This window comes from Pristis pectinata, chromosome 2, assembly GCF_009764475.1.
Source record: "Pristis pectinata isolate sPriPec2 chromosome 2, sPriPec2.1.pri, whole genome shotgun sequence".
Taxonomy (NCBI): domain Eukaryota; kingdom Metazoa; phylum Chordata; class Chondrichthyes; order Rhinopristiformes; family Pristidae; genus Pristis; species Pristis pectinata.
Genome location: NC_067406.1, coordinates 54,975,751 through 54,996,823, shown reverse-complemented (window position 1 = coordinate 54,996,823; position 21,073 = coordinate 54,975,751). Strand labels below are relative to the sequence as shown.

General features: G+C 41.7%; 1 protein-coding gene across 1 annotated transcript in view; it reads left to right on the top strand.

Moving 5' to 3' along the window:
- Positions 1-21,073, top strand: part of adamts6 (ADAM metallopeptidase with thrombospondin type 1 motif, 6) — a 205,852-nt gene that overhangs the window by 120,293 nt on the left and 64,486 nt on the right. Inside the window, exon 11 of the mRNA XM_052044773.1 lies at positions 6,845-6,952. Coding sequence (XP_051900733.1) covers positions 6,845-6,952 — 108 coding nt within the window. The remainder of the gene's footprint in view (positions 1-6,844; positions 6,953-21,073) is intronic.

Below are 21,073 nucleotides of genomic sequence, written 5' to 3'. Positions count from 1 at the left end.
TAAAGGAGGATTCTGGCAGGAACTTCTGGAGAATACATGCACTGTTAAATGTGGAAACCCAGTAGTTTCTGTCAGAGATTTATTACTACAGGTTGTGCTGTCCCAGTTTTTCATGGCAATCAATGCACTACCAGTAAATTGACATGAAATGTTTATGAACTAGTGCCTTAATGAATATGAGTTTAAACAGTGAACTCAGTCATAATTACTCCAAGGCCCTGAGAAACTATACGTGTGCAAAAAAATCCCTTCAATAAATATTTTGAAATTCATTGAATTTTAAAATATTAATATTTAATTTTTATTTTTTACATTTATGGTGTTTCAGTTTCTCCCTTGCATGTCCAGGGTTTTATTTTGCTTTCCACGGGAACTTTAAAAAGTTAAATAAAATTAATGGTTTATAGTACTTGGTTTGCTGTCTGTGAGAATTCTTCAATCTGATGTTGCGTAATACCACAGGAACCCTGCAGGTGACAGCTGACAGCATCTAAAATCAGAAAAGGAAAATCCACGAAACAAAGCTTGTTGAAGCTTTTGGGTGCAAATGTCTTCCATTCAGCAGCTAGCACTTTCCCCTCACTGGTTAATGAAAAATCCAGACCATTTTTTTCAAAACTGCAGGATTAGACCCTATGTGGACTCGAGCATACTTTTATTTTAAAATGTCATTTCTTGTTGGCAGATTGGAACTACCTTGATTTTCTACATTTTGCTTTTTTTTGAAACACCAGCAAGGTTAAAATAGGATTCATCTAAATTCCTATTCTGTAGCAAAACAGAAAATGCTCAACAAATCAGGTAGCATCTGATGCAAGATTAATGACCTAAAACATTATTTCTCTCTTCACAGATGCTGCCTGACAGCTGAGTGTTTCCAATATTTTCAGTTTTATTTCAGATTTACAGTATTTGCAGTATTTTGCTTTTAAACTTATATCGTTGTGCTTATCTGTGTGTGTGTGTGTGTGTGTGTGTGTTAAAGAGGGAGACCTCAGCAGCCATGGGGTATTCATAGAGCTGATGTTATCAGGAATCTCCACTCCTGGATGGAATGTTATTCCAATGTGGTAGAAAATCTGCACTTTATTACCTGATGCTAAATTGTTTTTCACTGTTTATAACATGCATTGTGTTGTTTATAAATTAAATTGTTGAAAGCCTGAAATAGTAAACTGATGTTTCTATCGCCCCTAATCCCTCCCAGCTTTGGCTGGGCAGGCTTTCTTTGGATGGCATGATGTAGTATTTTAGCTGGATCTTCCTGAATACTGCCTGCTGTCTAGAGGTACTGCTTGTAGTCTCTGGTGGCCACTGTCACCTGGACCAGATGCAGATGTCACTGGACTCCGCACAGTGAAGTCAGATGGCAATATCCCTATGGTGAGTAGGCTTCAGGGAGCATAGTACTGAGTCCCTTCCCCAGAATGTCCTGGCAGAAGGCAAAACTGGGAATGGAATTTTGCCTTATGTCAAAGCTGTGATGTATTTAAACAGTTTTTAAATGTGTATAGGTTAAAGATACTTAAAAACTTCAAAAGTTGAAGCAATTATTTAAACAATTATTCTTTAATTCTTTTCAAGAAATAAAATTCATTAAAATCATATCACAACACTCAAAAATTACTGACTTGTTAAACTAAATTAACATAATTAAGTATATTAACTTACTTTCCCTGTTCCCTAGTCTAAGAATCTAAATTCAAAAGAATGCAGACTTCAAGCTAATGCCATGTCTGACTTGGTATAAGATCCAAGTGATAAATCCCCAGTATAATAGTTGGGGAATCCTGGCAAGACTATGCACCACATCTATCCCAAGCATCTGTTGCTCAGTAAGTCACTGACTAGCAGTGAATCCATACAGTTCTGAGAATTACTTTCTTTTGATTGGCTAAACACTGTTGATTCCAAAACCAGGAAGTTTCCCTTCTTTATTCTGTATTAAAGATGGCAAATAAAAATGTCAGGTTTTGTTACACAGATGAAATCTACAAACATTTTCTGTGTGCACTTCTAACAAAGATTACAGAACACCTTCAATTCCATAAAATATTCCGAAGCTGAACTGAGGTCTATTTTTCATTCATCTATCAATGCAGTATTATTATTTATTTTTGCTCTGCTGCCTTTTTTTTCTACTTCTAATGTTTTTTTTCTGATTCTGGTCAAAATGAGAGGCAGTACAATGCAGGCATCTGTTAGAATAGCTGTGACAGCAGCTATCCATGCTCCTGGTCCCTAAAAGTTAAAAGCGTGTTGGATTATTGATCTTTTTGTTTTTCTTTCCCCATTTGAAGAGCATTTGAAGTCTGCTCGCAATAATAGAGAAATCTCCTCACTGTAATCATACTCTGCAAAGAGGCAGGACAAGATGTTAGTATTCCACCATCCTGCAGGGCAAAATGTTGATTTTCCAATGCATGGCAGCCTGTAACTTGCCCTTTCATTGAGCAATACTTTTGTACTTGAGGAATGTACAGTTGCTTACTGACATGTTGGTATGTGTTCCAACAATTTTGCTGCATAGAGTATCAAGATACTGTTTTTCTGTACATAAGATTGAGCTGTTGATTTCGTGTATTTAACTGCAGAGATTGTATTTATATCTTTGGGGAATTAGGAGGTGAAATACTTGCTGTAGGATTCCTAGCCTGTGACCTGGTCTTGTAGCTACATTGTGTATATGCCACTCCAGTTTCTGGTCAACGGTAACCCCCAGGATATTGATAATGGGGGCATTGAACCTCAAGGGGTGATAGCTGGATTTTCTTTTGTTCGAAATTGTCACTGCCTGACACTTGTGGGACGCAAGTGTTACTTTGCCACCTATCAGCCCAGGCCTGGATAATGTCTAGGTCTTGCTGCATTTGGTTGTGGACTGTCTTTGTCTTTTGTCTTTCTCTTTTGCTTTGTATTTGTCCTTTGCACAGATGTGCTGGGCTCCCCTATCATTGAAAATGGGGATATTTGTGGAGCCCGCACTCCAGTAAGTTGCTTAATCATCCACCACCATTCATGACTGGATGTAGCAGCATGGCAGAGCTTAGATCTGATCCGTTGGTGGTGGGATTGCTTAGTTCCGTCTGTTGCATGCTGGTTATGCTGTTTGAAATGCAAGTAGTCCCGTCTTGTAGCTTCACTAGGTTGATTCCTCATTCTGAGGTATGCCTGATGCTCCTCCTGGCATGTCCTCCTGTACTCTTCATTGAACCAGGGTTGATACCCTGGTTTGACGGTGATGGCAGAGTTGCGGATGTACCAGGCCATGAGGTTGAGTACAACTCTGCTGCAGCTGATGACCCACAGCACCTCATTGATGCCCAGTCCTGAGCTGCTACATCTGTTTATAGTCTGACCCATCTAGCTTAGTGCTGGTGCCACACAACATTATGAAGTGTATTTTTACTGTGAAGATTTTGCCTCCACAAGGACCGTGTGGTGGTCACTCCTACTGACACTGTCGTGGACAGATGCATCTGCGACAGGTAGATTGGTGAGGGCAAGATCAAGTAGGTTTTTCCGTCTTGTTGGTTCCTCCACCACCTTCTGCATGCCCGTTCTAGCAGCAATGTCTTGAAGGACTCAGCCAGCTCGCTTAGTAGTGGTGCTACCGAGCCACTCTTGATGATGGACATTGAAATTCCCTACCCAGAGTACATTCTGTGCCTTTGCTGCTCTCAGTGCTTCCTCCAAGTGGAGCTCTACATGGAGTAGTATTGATTCATCAGCCGTGGGGCAGGGTGGGGGGGGGGGGAGGGGCAGGTGGTAATCAGCAGAAGGTTTCCTTGCCCAAGTTTAAGAGTCATGTGGAGGACTCCCAGGGCAGTTCCCTCCCGACTGTATGCCAGTGGGACAGGGTATACCCAGGGATGGAGATGGTGATGTCTGGATTGTTGAATGTAATGTATGATACCGTGAGTATGACAACGTCAGGCTGTTGCTTGACTAGTCTGTGAGACAGCTCTCCCAATGTTGGCACAAGCCCCCAGATGCTGGCAAGGAAGACTTTACAAGGTCAACAGGGCAGATTTTGCCATTGTTATTTTTGGTGCCTGGATCAATTCCAGGTGATCTGTCCAATTTTATTTCCATGGTTTCTGGCAGATTATTACAACTGAATGACTTACTAGTCCATTTCAGAGGATATTTGAGAGTGAACCACGGTCTTTGAATTGATAAAAAAAAAGCAACAACTTTAGTTTATGCTCTCTCAAGCAGGAGGTACGGAAGCCTGAAGTCCAACACCACCAAGTTCAGGAACAGCTACTTTCCTACCACCATTAGGTTCTTGAACCGACCTGCACAACCCTAATCCTACTTTGGCAATGGAACAATATGCACTACCTCTTGCACTACTATGGACCTGTCTCTGATTGCATTTTTTTGTTCTAAAGTCTTGTTTTGCAGTCTTTTTGTTTCATTGTCTTGTATAATTTATGTACAACAGGTTCTGTGTGTTGTCTGAATCTACATGCCTGTGATGCTGTTGCAAGCAAGTTTTTCATTGTATCTGTACCTCACCGTACTTGTGCACATAAAATAAACTCGACTTGACTTGACTTCAGGAAAGAGCAAGACCAAATCAGAGGCTGAATTTCTGAAGGCAGTTGTCATGGATAACCTGGTAGATGCTTATAAGGAGATTGCGTCCCCTTTTGGTCAGGGAATGCTGTATTGCTCAACGACACCAATAAAGGAGAAAAGGAATGATAGCAAAATGAAAATAAATTGTCATATTGCATCTGTTTATTTTTGCAGTAGTTAAAATGTTTTGATACTGTCAGGAAGACTAGACTTCTTTAATCCACATTTTTCAAGTCAATGAAGTTTCACAGGCCTAGAGCACTGTAAATAATTGAAGGTTCAGATAGCCAAGCCAACCATAAATATTAATGTACAGTTTCAGGTGCTGTAGTCAATTCATATGATATTATTCACAGTGCTGTAACTAAATTACTGTTGGAAAAATAGTTTGGAGCACTGCTGTGTATAGCACAGAATAAAATTTGTTTGTGTAAATGGAAGCTACTTTAAAAAGCTTTTTTATACTGAGATGGAAACAGCATTAGCAGAAAAGGAAAAAATACATCCTTTTCCAACTTTCCAAGCCGAGCTATACATATAAGGAAACTACTTAAACATCTGTATTTAAATTGGTGTTTTCTGCATAGCTGCAAAACAGCATGTGGCTGAGTTAAAGTTTAATTATGTATCATTTTAATCATGGTGGAAATCTGCAGTGCATAAGTCAGCTCTTTTCTTCTACAACTTACTACTTTCTCCGCTGCTGGAATCCAGCACCAAATCCAGAAGTGCAGCACAGATGTACCGAGCTGGATATACTTCGCTGGTGCATGCAGCGTGACCCCATTCATTTGAATGGGATTGTAAACCTTGATTGAAAAGGTAAACAGGTTTGTTTTTTTTTCTTGCTTTATCTTAGTGTTTTTAATTGATTTCTACCACTTAAAAGTATTTTAAGTAAATGTATTACTTCATAATTTTTAAAATCTTTTTTTGTAATTTTGAAATCCTTTTGAACTTATTAACCATCTAACCTTTAGAGATCTTAAAGCGGTTCAGAGGAATTTAACAGCAGCAAAGTTTCAAAAGGCCATCAAGGTGGTCTTGAGGCAGGGCCTCAGGCCTAATCACAGTTGTGATCTTCTCTGGTTTGTGGGATAGCTACAGCAGTGCGACATCTGGTATGATCAGACTGTAGGGCCACAAAAACCAAGTACAACCACAGGAAATGTGCAAGTCTTTCTTTAATCTATTTATGGATCAAAAATAATTAAGTTTAGTGAAAGTCTCATACATCCAGAGATAGATGAAAGAAAAAGCTTGGATATGCATGGTGGCTTTCATAACCGTAGGTCATCCCAAAGTACCTTCCAGTCAATGAAATACTTTTGAAAGAAATTCACTCTTCTGATGTAAGAAACAGGTCAGCCAATTTGTGTACAGCAAGTTCCCACAAACAACCACTGGATTGGGACCAAATAATCTGTTTCTAGATGTTGGTTGAAGGATAATTATTGGCTAGAATATCAGGGATACATCCAGTGGTCTTCCCTGAAATAGTGTCAACAACATTCCACTCCCAGATTAAGTAATGTTGCAGGCTGACAGGCTATAATCTTATTTGCTGCAAACATTGAACTCTTAGCTGACAGTGACATGCTGCTGTACTGTATCTGCTCAGTCAAAATGCCAGCATTGGAAAACTAGCAAAAAGTGAAGTTTTAATATCTAAATTACCTAAGGATTGATTTTACAGTTGTTTTGATAAATCTTAAATGCAGATACTTAATGGTTCAAAGGAAATGTTTGTAATGTACTGTGCTGCTTCTGCAAAAAGCTAATTTTCGTGGCATTTATACCCTGTTAATGTATGCCTACGACAATAAACTTGAACTTAGAGTATGCACTGAGTGGAATTTAGATCACTTAAAGCCAAAAGCTTGTAAAGGAGCAGTGAATCGTGACATTAGAGCACCTGCAGACCTAGAGTTTCCTTCTTGGGAAATTGGAGGCTGCACTGAAATTGCAGCCATTTGTTGTGCCCATTTTGCCCCACAGATGCTGCTTGGCCCACTGAGTTCTTCCAGCAGATTGCTTGTTGCTCCAGATTCCAGCATCTGTAGTCTTTTGTGTCTCTCTTGAGTTGCTCTTAGTCTGCTCACAATCTTATTGTATCTCTCTGATTGTTGAATTTAGCAAATCTGGCAAGTTCACAGTGGTGGTACCACTTGCCACACAAGACCTGAACATCTGTAGTTGATACCATATACACATTAAAACATTATTCTAATCAACTTGCTTCTGCATTCTTTCCCAGGAAGTGTGCAGAGAGCTCTGGTGCCTCAGTAAGAGCAATCGATGTGTAACCAACAGCATCCCTGCAGCTGAAGGTACTCTATGCCAGACAGGAACTATTGAAAAAGGGGTAAGTAACTTTTTTTCAATCTTTTTTGCATGCTTGTTAATAATTTACGAAACAGAGCTCTGATAAGATTCTTATCTAGACTAACGAACTTACTTGATCTCATTTGAAATCCTACTGGTGCTAAATGTTTGAATTGTTCATTGTTCGGCATTTCTATGCAGACAATCGACTGCAAGGTACCTATTCAGGGGATGGAAGATGCTATCACTGGAATCTTATTTACCTTTGTTTTTCCAATCAACTTTATAACTAGTATGATAAGGATTCTGGAGTCACTACTTCCATTGGTCTTAGTACCTACAATTGAAAAAGTATTCGAGTAACCTAATGTGGGAAGTTTTACATTACACTAGATTCAATTCCAAATAAAGTGATAGTGGAACCAGTAGAATAGTTTTCAGGATTTTCTGTGTTTTCAAGTGAGAGGATAACTAAGAACATATAACTCGTGCAAACTGTCTGAATTAGAATATTCACTTATTTGGGGGTTGGTAAGATTTGGATTCTTTCTTTTTACTTTCATCAACAATGCAAAAAGGTGAAAATAAGAAGGGAACCAAAGCAATATCAGATCTGGCCAAGTTCAAGCTAAATTAAGCCAAACCAAGGATTTCAAGCTGTTCATTTTCCTGATTCTGTCACGATAGTTTCTGTTTGTTTTTTAAGCTATAAAGACCACTTTAAGTGTTGTGGTTAAGTGGGTATATAGAGTTATTGTAAGTTTAATAGGTATCAGAAGACTTGGATTCAGTCTAGCTGGCAGCTGAATCTTTTTGAAAATGAGTGAAGTAACTGTACCATTCCTGAAGGTGTTCCCATACAAATTGTATAAACAAACTGGAAAGCATGTTTGCCCTTCCAACCTGTTCTCAGGCTTTAACTTTTTCTGTTAGGTTTTGATGATTTTGGAAGCAGCACCTGAAATTTTATTTACCATTTTTCACAAGGAGGACTGGGGAGACTACATCTGGCAAACTTTGAAAAAGAGTCAGCTAAGTGTTGGCATATATCAAACTGTCAGAAAAATCTGGAAAATATATTGAAAAGGTTCCAGGAATTTATCAATCATTTTCCAAAGAAATTCAACAGCAAATGTGATTAAAGTGTAAATGTAAGTAAGATGGTTAGATTTTGTGTGCACTTCAACAAGGAACTGAACATCACAAGTTAGCTGGAAGACTCAATGTGTAGTCTCACAGATAGTTAGTACAAGTACAGCAAGTATTTAAGAAAGCTAATTATATGTTGGTCTTTTTTGTAAATGGAAAGAGTATAAAGCTGGGAAGTTTTGCTATAACTGTCCCTTGCTTTCTCATCAAAGTGGAGCTCCATGTACAGTTTTGGATAACCCATTCAAGGAAGGATATATATACCCTTGGAGGCAATGCAGACTAAGTTCACAAGATTGACTCATGAGATGAGGGGATTTTGGGATTGTTTTTTGAGGAAGTATTGAGTAGATTGGATCTATAACATCTGGGATTTAGAAGAAGGGCAGTGGAGCTGGACACCAGCAATGGTAATAGAAACGAGACTAAGATGCAAAAGGAATGGGAGTCTTAGATAGTAATATGGAAGGGAGTAGTATAGTATTGGTTGGGAACAGACCAAGAGAGACTACAAGAAATACAAAAATGGATTTCGAATGCATGAAAGTAAATGTACAAAGTATAGCTTACAGATCAAAGATGTAGCTATGGGCACTCACATGGGCCCAAGCTACACTTGTCTTCTTATGGGATATATGGAAGGGTTTTTGTTTCAGTCCTACTTAGGCCCACTCCCTCAACTTTCCTTTTTTTGTGCATCAACAACTGCATTGGTGCTGCTTCCTGCATTTGCACAGAACTTGAAAATTTCATCACCTTTGCTGCCAGTTTCCACCCTGCTCTCACTTTCAGGTGGTCCATCTCTGACACTTCCCTTTCATTTCTGAATCTCTCCATCTCCATTTCAGGGAATAGGCTGGCCAGCAACAATCGTCATAAAGCCACAGACTCCCACAGTTACCTTGAGTCTATTTTCTTGCACCCTGCCTACTGCAAGGATTCCATCCCATTCCCCCAATTCCTCCATTTCCATTGCATTTGCTTTGATGATGAGATGTTCTGCACAGGTGCTTCTGAAATTACCTCCTTTCTGAACCATGGGTTGCCCTCTGCCATGGTGGATACAGATGTTTCTATTTCTAGATCATCTATTTCCCACACTTCAGTTCACGCCCCTCTCCTCTTGGGTAGATCAAAAACAGAGTTCCCCTGGTACTCACCTTCGATCCTACCAGCCTCCTATAAAATTGTACAGCACAGAAACAAGCCCTTATGCCCCTCCCCCCCACCTCGTCCATGCCGATCATGATGTCTTTCTACGCTAACTCATTTGCCTGTGTTAAACCCATATCAATGTATGCCTTTCATATCTAAGTAACTGACCAAATGCCTTTCAAATGCTGTAATTGTATCTACCTCTACCACCTCCCCTGGCAGCTCGCTCCATTCTGTCTATGCCCCTCATAATTTTATAAACTGCTACATAGTCACCTCTCAGCCTCCTGCATTCCATTTAGAATAAACGCAGCCTATCTAATCAGTCCTTGTAACCAGCGCCCTCCATTCCAGGCAATATCCTCATGAATTAAGGATCCTCTTAATTATCCTCTTAATTAAGGATGAGATCAGGGCGATAGTGAGAGATGATATAAGATCTAAGGAGCAGAATGTTGAATCCATCTGGGTAGAGATTAGGAATAGTAAAGGGAAAAAAATCACTGGTGGGATTGTCTATAGGCCACCGAATAATAACATTACAGCAGCACAGGCAATAAACCAAGAATTATCAGATGCATGTAAGAATGGAACGGCTGTTGTCATGGGGGACTTTAACTTGCTCATGGATTGGGTGAATCAAGTTGGTTGAGGCAGTCTTGAGGAGGACTTAATAGAATTCATCCATGATAGCTTTATTGGACAGCATGTTACTGAACCTTCAGGGGAAAATGCTATCTTGGATCTGGTCCTGTGCAATGAGACAGGTAAAATTAATGATCTTGTAGTTAGGGATCCTCTTGGAAAAAGTGACCACAGTATGACTGAATTTCTCATGCAAATAGAGGGTGCAACAGTTCGATCTAAAACTAGTGTATTATGCCTAAACAAGGGAGATTACAATGGGATAAGGGAGGAGTTGGCTAGCATAGACTGGGAGCACAGGGACAGTTGAGGAACAGTGGAAGACTTTCAAAGGGATTTTTCACAGTGCTCAACAAAAGTATATTCGGTTAAAAGCAAGGACCGTGAGGGTGGAGAGAGCCAGCCTTGGATAACTAAGGAAATAAAAGAAGGTTTCAAACTAAAAGCTCATGCATACAAAATTGCCAAGGGCAGTGGGAAACTGGACGATTGGGAAAAGTTTAAAAAGCAACAAAGAACCACTAAGCAAGCAATAAAGAAAGTGAAGACAGATTATGATAGTAAACTAGCACAAAATATAAGAACAGATGGTAAAAGTTTTTATAATTATATAAAGCGGAAAAGGGTGGCTAAAGTGAACATAGGTCCCTTGGAAGACGAGATGGGGCAATTAATATTGGGCAATGCAGAAATGGCTGAGGCTATGAATGACTACTTTGTGTCAGTCTTCACGGTGGAGGACATATCTAACATGCCACAGAGAGATGTTATGGATACAATGGGCGATGAGGCCCTCAATACAGTCACTGTCACTAAAGAGGTAGTGCTGAGCAATCTAGTGGGCCTAAAGGTAGTTAAGTCCCGTGGTCCTGATGGAATGCATCCCAGGGTACTGAAAGAAACGACGGAAGTTATAGTAGAGGCATTGTGTAGTAGAGTATAGTATAGACAAAAGACAGGTAACTATAGGCCAGTTAGTTTAATGTGGGTAGGGAGAATGCTTGAAGCTATCATTAGGGAAGAAATAGCGAGACAGGCACAGCATGGATTCAGGAAGGGCAGGTCCTGTTTGACAAACTTACTGGAGTTCTTTGAGGATATAATGAGCGCAGTGAATAGAAGGGAACAGGTGGATGTTGTGTACTTGGATTTCCAGAAGGCGTTCAATAAGGTACCACATAAAAGACTTTAAAAGACTTATCCATAAGGTAAAGATGCATGGACTTGGGTATAATGTATTAGCATGGATAGAGGATTGGTTAACCAATAGAAGGAAGAGATTTGGGATAAATGGGTGTTTCTCTGGTTGGCAATCAGTGGTGTTGTGTAGAGGGACTTGGGAGTGCTTGTGCATGAATCACAAAAGGTTAGTTTGCAGTTGCAACAGATTATCAAGAAGGCAAATGGACTGTTGGCCTTTACTGCTTAAAGGATTGAATTTCAGTGCAGGGAGGTTATGCAGGAACTGTACAGGGTACTGGTGAGGCCGCACCTGGAATGCTGCGTGCGTTCTGATCTCCTTACTTGAGAAAAGATATACTGGCTTTGAAGGCAGTGCAGAGGACATTCACCAGGTTGATTCTGGAGATGAGGGAGTTAGCCTATGAGGAGAGATTGAGTCGCTTGGGACCATACTGGAATTCAGAAGAATTAGAGGGGATCTTATAGAAACATATAAAATTTTATATCTATATCTATCTATATATATATACATATATATATGTATATATAGATAGATAGATAGATATAGATATATAGATATATATATATATATATATATATATATATATATATATATATATATATATATATATATATATATATATAATGAAATATATATTAAGGGTTATGGGGAAAAGGCAGGTAGGTGGAGCTGAGTCCACGGCCAGATCAACCATGATCTTATTGAATGGCGCGAGCAGGCTCGATGGGCCAGATGGCCTCCTCCTGCTCCTATTTCTTATGTTCTTAAGAATCCCTTGTGCACTTTCTCTATTGCTACCACATTCTTCCTATTGTGTGGCAACCAAAACTGTACACAACACTCCAAATGTGGTCTAACTGATGTTTTATTCAGCTGCCATAGGACATCCCAACTCTTATACTCTGTGCCCCGGCCTATGAAGGCAAGCATACTAAATGCCTTGTTTATTACCCTATCCACCTGTGTCATCACTTTCAGCAAGCTAAAAAGTCTCTCTGTATATCAATGCTTCTAAGGTCCCTGCCATTTACTCTGTGTGTCATGCTAGAATTTGGCTTTCTAAAGTGCATTACCTCACACTTATCTAGATTAAATTCCATCTGCCACCGCTACACCCAACTTTTCAGCTGATCTATGTCCCGTTGTGTCTTTCTACACTTTCTGTAACCCCGCCAAATTTTTGTATAGTCTGCAAACTTACTAATCAGACCACTGACATTCTCATCCAAGTCATTTTTATATATTACAAACATCAAAGGTCTCAACACCAATCGCTGCCATACACCACTTATTGCAGATACTGTCTGCCAATTCTGAATCCAGTTTACCAACATGTCTCAGATCCCTTGTGCCATAACTTTCTAGATCACCCTATCATGCAGGATCATGTCAAAAGTCTGAGTGAAGTCCACGTAAACCATATTTTCATCAATCTTCTTAGTTACCTCTTCAGAAAAGCTCAATCAGATCTGTGAGGCAGGATCTCCCTTGCACGAACCACGCTGACTCCTGCCAATCAATCCCTTCCCGTTCAATGGATTATTCTTTGCGATTTCCAGGAACATATTCCCCTCCCTTCCCCTTTCAGCATTTCAACGGGATCACTCGCTGGTCCGCTCTCCATCCCCATCAACCACTCCACATCTTCTGTCACTTTCCCATACAACCTATTCTTTCCCTCTTCCCTTCCCACCACCTTGGGACCAAAACCTTTCCAGATGAAGCAGCGAGTCACTTGCACTTCTTCCAATCTAGTGTACTGCATTTGGTGTTCACAATGTGGCCTCCTCTACATTGGGGAGACAAAATGCAGATTTTGTACTTCAGTCAGCAGAAGTGACTTTGAGCTTCCCTTTACCTGCCACTTTAATTCTCCATTCCACTCCCACTCCTTTCTGTGCCCTCCTACACAGTTACAAAGAGTCCCAACATGAGCTTGAGGAAAAACATTTTATCTTCTATATGGCCATGTAGCAGCCATCCAGACTCAATACAGAATTCTCCAGCTTTAAGTAACTCACTCTTTCTTGATGTCTGTATCAGAACTGACCATTTCTGCCAATCATTCATCTGTCATCTTGGCTCTGTTTTTTTCTCTCTATTTAGTATAGCCTGGCCTTCAGGGCATATCTCTCAGCCCTGCTATTAACAACACATAAGCATAATCTGATTCTAAATGCCAAATTCTATCAGATCTCCCCCTATCAGAAATATTCATTTTGTTTTACCCATCCCTCCCCCACTTTCTCTGCAACTGAAAACTACTTTGTTTTCTTTCTTTCGCAGTTCTGACAAAGTGTCTTGGACCTAAATAGTCAATTCCATTTCTCTTTCTGTTGGTGCTGACTGACCTGCTGAGCATTTCCAGCATATTTTATTTTTATTTAAATGTGAATAATTTTGGTGAGCTGCAAGTACAAATAGGGTTGTGGGATTATGATGTTGCTGTAACTAAATGTGGTTGAAAAAAAGACGGGACTGGGCACACAATATTCCAGGATGCAAGGTGCTCAGAAAAGATAAAAAAGGAAACAAAGTGTGGGTGGCAGTACTGTAGAGGCAAAATAAAATCAAGAAGTTCATCGTAGTAGAGAGAAGCTTTATTGCACAGTACTGATTAATCAGATCACAAGATCACAAGACAAGGGAGCAGAAGTAGGCCATTTGGCCCATCGAGTCTGCTCCATGAGCTAAAGGAAAAGAAAAAAAGAAAGGGAAAAAAGAAAAAGAAAAAAAAAGAAAGAAAAAACTATTCCTTTCTAGTCCCAATTTCCAGCCTTATCCCCATATCTCTTGATACCTTGACTAATTAGATACCTATCTATCTCCTCCTTAAACGCCTCCAGTGATTGGGCCTCCACTGCTGTACGTGGCAAAGAATTCCATAAATTCACTACCCTCTGGCTAAAGAAATTTCTCCTCATCTCTGTTTTAAACCAGTACCCTCTCATTCTAAGATTGTGCCCTCTGGTCCTGGACTCACCCACCAAGGGAAACAGCTTAGCCACAACTACCCTGTCCAGTCCTTTCAACATTCTAAATGTTTCTATGAGGTCCCCTCTCATCAGGACAATAGCCTAGAAAGTCTCAGAGGCTGTTCTACCCAAGTTTCCCCCTGTTTATATACTTCTAATGTACATACAGCGTCAAGCAAAACAGATATCTTTTGTTTATTCAATCATTTCCCCATGTCTTTGTGTCAGAGGTGTTAATTTAATCAGTGTCTCTGCTCTTCTTCCTTGATCATATCAATTGGTCCTGCCCTCGTCTCATCCTGCCTTTGGTATTACAAGGTTAGTGTTAATCAGATTAATTTTTACAATACTTCATCAAATATTCTACAATCGTTTTCAGAGGCATTTCAGATTTAATTACAGAGGTTCTTGCAAGCCTCCCTTCCCAGCCCAATATGTTCCAAGGTGCAGATATACACAAGGATAAATGGCAATCACTTCTGTTTCCACTCTGAACCCTTGGGTCTAACTGTTAGTTTTGCTAATTCCTATTTCTCCTTATTCCCTTCTACAACTCCCCCCTCTAGGCCCTTAGCCAGCAAGCCAAGGAGGCCTACTAACTCTAACTATTGAACTCCTGTATTTGGTGATTGCTTAAGTCCTCCTTCTGTCTCTGCCACCTTTTCATCCACCTTCTCAATACACACATCATTATGACCATAATAGTCAATATCACAAATTGAATTAGGACCACAATGTGTGAAATTATATGAATCCGTGGATGGATCTTAACATGCAAGCCCCAGTTCCACACCTTGCTCCACATGGATGATTCCATGAAGTCTTCATTAGCTTTGTTTTCACATTCAGCAAAGCCTCTAATATGTTCTGTCCAATTGTAGACAACTTCTCTTGCCTCCTGGACAACCTTGGTCCAATCTGCAGTGAAATGTGGGATAGGTGGTAGTATGGTGGCCACATCTTGTTATAGTTCCTTATCCACTTCCCCGCAATAGATGGTAAGCTTTACTTTCATTGGATCATTGGATTGTGGCTTTGACAGGCCATGAACTGTGATGACCAGGTTGACAGAGATGTCACTTAAAGCCACATGCTGTCCCTCAAGATCACACCATATTTGCCCCTTACAATATCCCTTGACTGATGTAGTGATATAGTAAGTGTCTCCCATTCGGGCATATTTTAAAAGGGTTTTGTTATTCACAGGCAAAATAGTCAATGAGCAGTTAGTATGTTGTAAAATCACAGTCGGTCATTCTTCAGGACAGGCCCAGTGGTCTCCCCCTCAGTGGCACTGGGTCAAATCCAACCCCCTCTTTGATCCATGTAAGGTGGGTTACTTAGCGAAATCCAAATACCTCAATTATGTAGGTTCATTAGTAGGTATGTGTGGTTGTCAACATGCTGACGAATATGGAGCACTGCCCCGATATACAATGGGCCTTCCTCATTTTCACAAGCCCTGAGAACATAATTTGCCAGAGTGAGCCTCCTGATATGACAAACAGGGGGCTTCTCCCCTATCTACGTCTTCAACTGTTCATCAGATTCCAGTCTGGGACACTATGGGCTTCCATTTGAAGAATATTTCTGTTAATCATGGATAAAAGGCAGCTTGTAGAGGTGGAGCAGACTGTATTCTTATTCTGCTGAGCCAGTTCACTGGTCATTCTATCATTCATCTGCTCTCCAGCGGTCTCAGTAACTGAATGGTATCTAATACTATTTCTGCTGCTTCACCTTTTCGCTTGTGGTCATCATAGTTTTGCCCCAGAATTGTCCTCGTCTTCTGCCTGAGTGAATTTAAGTGCAAATCTATCTTTGCCATATCCAAGGTATTAACTGTGGCTACACCTGCTGCATACCCTGCTCCCATTAATTCTGTTAGGTCTCTCTTCCTTCTATTAATTCCTGCTCTGAATTCATTACGAATAAACTGTTTACGGAGCAAATACCCAAAGAGCCGGTGGGTGTTCGATCCACACCAATCCGAGAGTTGTAGTGCAGTCAGATTGAAAATAATCTGTACATGCTTATATCCTGGGACCAAAGTCACTAACTCCCCTGTATTGGCTAACACTAAACCTATCCTTCCAGTATTTCTCTGGCTCTTGCTGCACAATGGTGCCAGTGTTGTACTGGGAATTACAGGTGTCGGAGTAATAACAGTAGATGGCTTTAATAATAACACTACTAGTCCTATATTCTTACAACTCGGTCCCGTCTCCGTACAGTATCTGGTATCAGGATCTTTAATGCCTTCATACATTTCTGTGGAGCCAGGCACACATTGAGCAAGTTGAAGACATCAGTCCATTCACTCCTATCTATCAGACTATACTGCAGCCAAACTTGCTCCAACCCCTTCCATGTTACATTTACCTATACATTAGCCCTCTGTTCAGTAATAGGCCCCTTGATACCTCCATGCATAGTAACATTCATCTGCATATGCATTTGACACATAAGTGTTACCGTAACATTCATTGCAGTCTGCAACTGTCCACTGATACATTCAGTTGATTCTTTCCATTCATCCTGATAATAAAGTGGCATTGATACTGGTCCTGAGGGTGCAATACATTTCACTCCATGGGGGTATGGTACGAAATTACTTCTAGCACAAATCTGACGAAGAAGGAGAAGAGGTAATCCCAATTCCACCTGCAACAACAGTTATGATATTTCTTCAACTGGGTCCAGTGCTTGCACTTGGGCCCCTCCTTTGTATCTAGCAAAGCACATGTTTTCCCTGCAATAACTGCTTTGAACAATCCAGCCCACCGAGGCCGCAATCCAGCCTTGACGAGTATAATTTTACCCGTTAGTTTATCTGTGGTTGATAGCATGTCGGCTTCAACTTGACCATTCTCCTGCTCCCAGTCTTGGATTCTTTGCCGGTCATTTACCCCACCTTTCAGTTTGTGCAATTGCACTGCCAGCTTCCATGCAAATTGAGTGATTTTATCCTTCCTTTTGCAACTCTCTGGTCTACCAACAATAATGTCCTCTGGCAATTGCATAGCTCTTCCTGTCATTAACTCAAATGGCGTAAACCCTGTCCCCTGGGCTAGGCTCGTCTGGAGTTTCATCATTACTGCTGGTAAAACCTTTGCCGAACTCTCTGCTGTCTCTATTAGAGCTTTAGTTAGGCTCTGTTTTAGGGTACAATTCATACATTCCACTATGCTGGAGCTTTGTGGTCAGTATGGTAAGTGGAACCACTGCTTTATTCCTAACAGCACAGGCTTGTTTGATTTTTTTTCCTTGTAAAGTGGGTCCCCTGGTCCAAGTCAATGAGGACTGGTACTCCCCATCATGGTATTATTTCTTCAGCTAAAATCTGGGCCACTGCCTCTGTAGAGCAGTTTTGGCAGGGAAAGGCCTCCATCGATCTGGTAAAATGATCTATTATCACCAGATGATATCTCGTCCCCCTTGACGGGGGCAGTGGCCCTGTAAATTCCATCTGTAGCTGTTCCCATGGACCCCGAGGTCTTATTACATCTTCTCCCTCTCCCTCACCCACCTACCATCCCCCTCTCACTTGGACTTGCCTATCACCTGAACCCTATCACCTGCTTGCATGTGCTCCTCCGCCTCCCCCCACCTTCTTATTCTGGCTTCTGCCCTCTTCCTTTCCAGTCCTGATGAAGGGCCTGAAACGTCGACTGTTTATTTCCCTCCATAGATGCTGCCCGACCTGCTTAGTTCCTCCAGCACTTTTTGTGTATTGCTCCAGACTCCAGCATCTGCAAAAAAAAATGTCTTGTGTTTCAAATGGTGGTTCAGCCAAATTTTCACTGCCTTGCCTGGATCGCATTGAGCATAGGTTAGGCATTGCTGACAAAATTTAGCTACATCTCTTCCCATCCCAAGCCACCACCAGCACCTCCTAGTCCGTGACCCCATTTTATCCCAGCTAACACGGGCTGGGCCATGGTATACCTTTAATAGTGTGTATCTAATACATTCTGGCGCTACCATCTGCTCTCCCTTCTGCCACATGCTATTCCTGACACACTCAGCTCCTGCCTGCTCCCAGACCAACCAAGGATGCACTTTCCTGTATATACTTCAGATCTCCCTCTTTCATCTCCTTTATGGCGGCCACTTCTACCGGAGCCCTCTCAAGTGACTCTGCCGTTGCCTTTGCTGCCCAGTCAGCAAACGCATTACCCTGCTGTTCTGCAGTCTGTGCCTTACGATGTACTTTTATCTTAATCACTGCTGCCTGCTGTGGCAGTTTTGCAGCTTCCACTAGGTCCTTAAATGTTGGATCTCTTCATGTTGGATGTGTCCCCTCTCCTGGCTCATGCAGCCATATAATCGTGCATTATTCCAAAGGCATACCTGTTATCTATATAGACATTTACTCACTTACCCTCTCCTATTCTTAGGGCTTCTGTTAATGCTTTCAGCTCTGCTGCCTGAGCTAACATGTGACTCGGGAGATTTCCTCCAGACATTAGTTGAGCAAATCCATCCACAACCACCCACCCCCAGTTCTGGTATTTCGGGGATCCATCTACAAACAGAGTCAAAACATCATCGCCCTTGAGGGTTTCCTCAGCCACATTTGTTCCTTCAGTATTCTCCATTAACTTTATACATTCATGTGGCTGTCCAGCTCATTACCATAAAACTTGCAGGGTTCACTAAGTTATCTTTAGCTATCTGTATATTCCTATTGGCAGGCAGCAATACCACTCCCCATTTTGCCTGTCTACTATCTGACACTGCACTGAACCTTCCAGTTTCCAGAAGTGTCACCAGACTGTGGGAGGTGTGCAGGATTATCTGGCCCAATAGCATACTGGGCTCTGAGATTATGACCTCCCATGTAGCACAGTCCAGAGCCTGGGCACAGCAATGCAGGCCGGCCACAATGGAATCCTTTCTTGCTGAATAATAAACTACCGGTTGCAGTCTATCCCTATACGTCTGACACACTACTGCTATATAATAATCCCCCTCATTGTCACAAAAGGGATGGAAGGGCTTGTCTCAATCTGGTAACCCCAAAGCCGGCACTGCTGCCAGGATTTGCTTCAGTGTTGAAGAAGCCTGATCAACCTCTTGCCGTCCATTCCATCTGTTCAGTACCCTGTTCCCCTCCCACCCCACCAGCTCCCCCCCCCCCCCCCCCCCCCACCATTTACAAGGACTTGCAGAGGCTCTGCAAGCTCTGTATAATTTTCAAAGAAATTCCGGCAATAATTCGGTGGGTCAAGTGTCTGCTGAATAGCCCTTACCGTATAGAACATAAAAAATCTACAGCACAATTCAGGTCCTTCGGCCCACAAAGCTGTGCTGAACATGTCCCTACCTTAGAAATTACTAGGCTTACCCATAGCCCTCTATTTTTCTAAGCTATCACACAAGGGGTCAAAGAAAAGTTAGTTCCATTAATCTCACCATTGAAAATTTTCCCCCCATCTTAACAAGCACTTTGAAGTCTTTTTTACTAGGACACAATCTAACATTGTGCAAGTAAATGAGAGATTAAAGACTTGTGCATTTGCCCAGGATGTAGGATTTAAGCATAGTTAACCATGGTACACACCTTAAAGCCTAAGTGGAGTAGTGGAGGGCAAGGAAACTTAAGAATCACTTCCTTCCTTTCACCTGGAACTGATTTTTCTCCCTGCCTAATCCTACACCCTAAGTACCTTACTTTGGGTGGGCCAGGTTGCACTTTAGAAGGATTAATTTTCAGTCCCACAGTTTCAATAGTCTGCAGTGTCCTCGAGACCACTTTTATGTGCTCGTTCTTGCTAGTGGAGGTGATAAAAACGTCATCCACATTTTGCGGGATCGTACTATTGGTGTCTGTCAAGGGTACCTGACCAGTTATGTACGCCATACATCAGTGGAAAATTGCAGTGCTGTTATGGAAGCGCAGGGGCAATCTTGCCCAGGTGTAGTGTTGTCCCCTGACAGCAAAATTCTGTTCTGACTATCAGGATACACTGGGACCAGAAGCCATTTGCAATGTCAAGAACGGTGAAGATCTTGTGAATGGGCTTCAACTTGTTTAAAATGGTCACGTGGGATTAGCCATGATCGGATATTCGTGAGTTACATATTTATTCAAAGCTGTAGTTAATTGTTAGCCTGTACGAACCATCTGGCTTCTGCATCAGCCAAATGGGCAAATCCGTATGTGATACTGTGGGTCGTACAGTGTTCCTGTATGATCTGTTCCTGCAGGCAGGTGATGATTTTTACAACCATCACCTCAGGCTTCAGGTCTACCAGTGTATTGCTTATGGCGTGGATGTGAGGGACCCTCTATCTGGACTGGTGCTGTATCAATCAGTCTGCAATCCTGTTTGTGGGTTGCCCAGACTCGGGTTTATATCCTCGCCATAATCCCCCCCAAACCCCGACCTGATCACACTTAAGGGAATTCGCTGCCACAACCAAAATTTTGCCAACCCTCCTACTCCGCTCTTGCCACCCTAGGTGGCTTGTATTCCATATAAATTCCCTGGTCCCTGTCCTAATTGTGGCCCCTAACTGTTCTAACAAACCTATCCCTAAAATCATCCCTTCAGAGTTTTCACATACCCAAATATAACGGAAGAGGACATGTCACCAAATTCTGTCGGGACGGGTTCACTTAGTGGGGCGGTCATGGTTCTTCCTCCTCCTACACCCATTACCAGTGTTTCATCTATGGTGGGCAAATCAAGATTAGTCAGAGATATTGAGGCTCCTGTGTCTATCAAAACTGTGCACTGCCGGACCCCTAACTGCACTGTGATGAACAACTGGGGATCCTCTTCATACTGCCTACCGAGGGCCGCTATTTGTTGTTGTGCAAGGATCCGCTTCAGATCCTCCACCGAGATCTGAAAGGTTGATCATCTCTGCTCGGGCGTGGGAAGAGTGGGATTCCTGTTTCCTTGTCCCCTGGGTCCCTGCTACGCTTTACCACCTCCTCTTGACCAACAATCTTCTCGTTTGTGGCCCTTCTTATCACAGTTATTACATTTTCTCTGTTCCTTTCCCTTATTCTTACACTCTT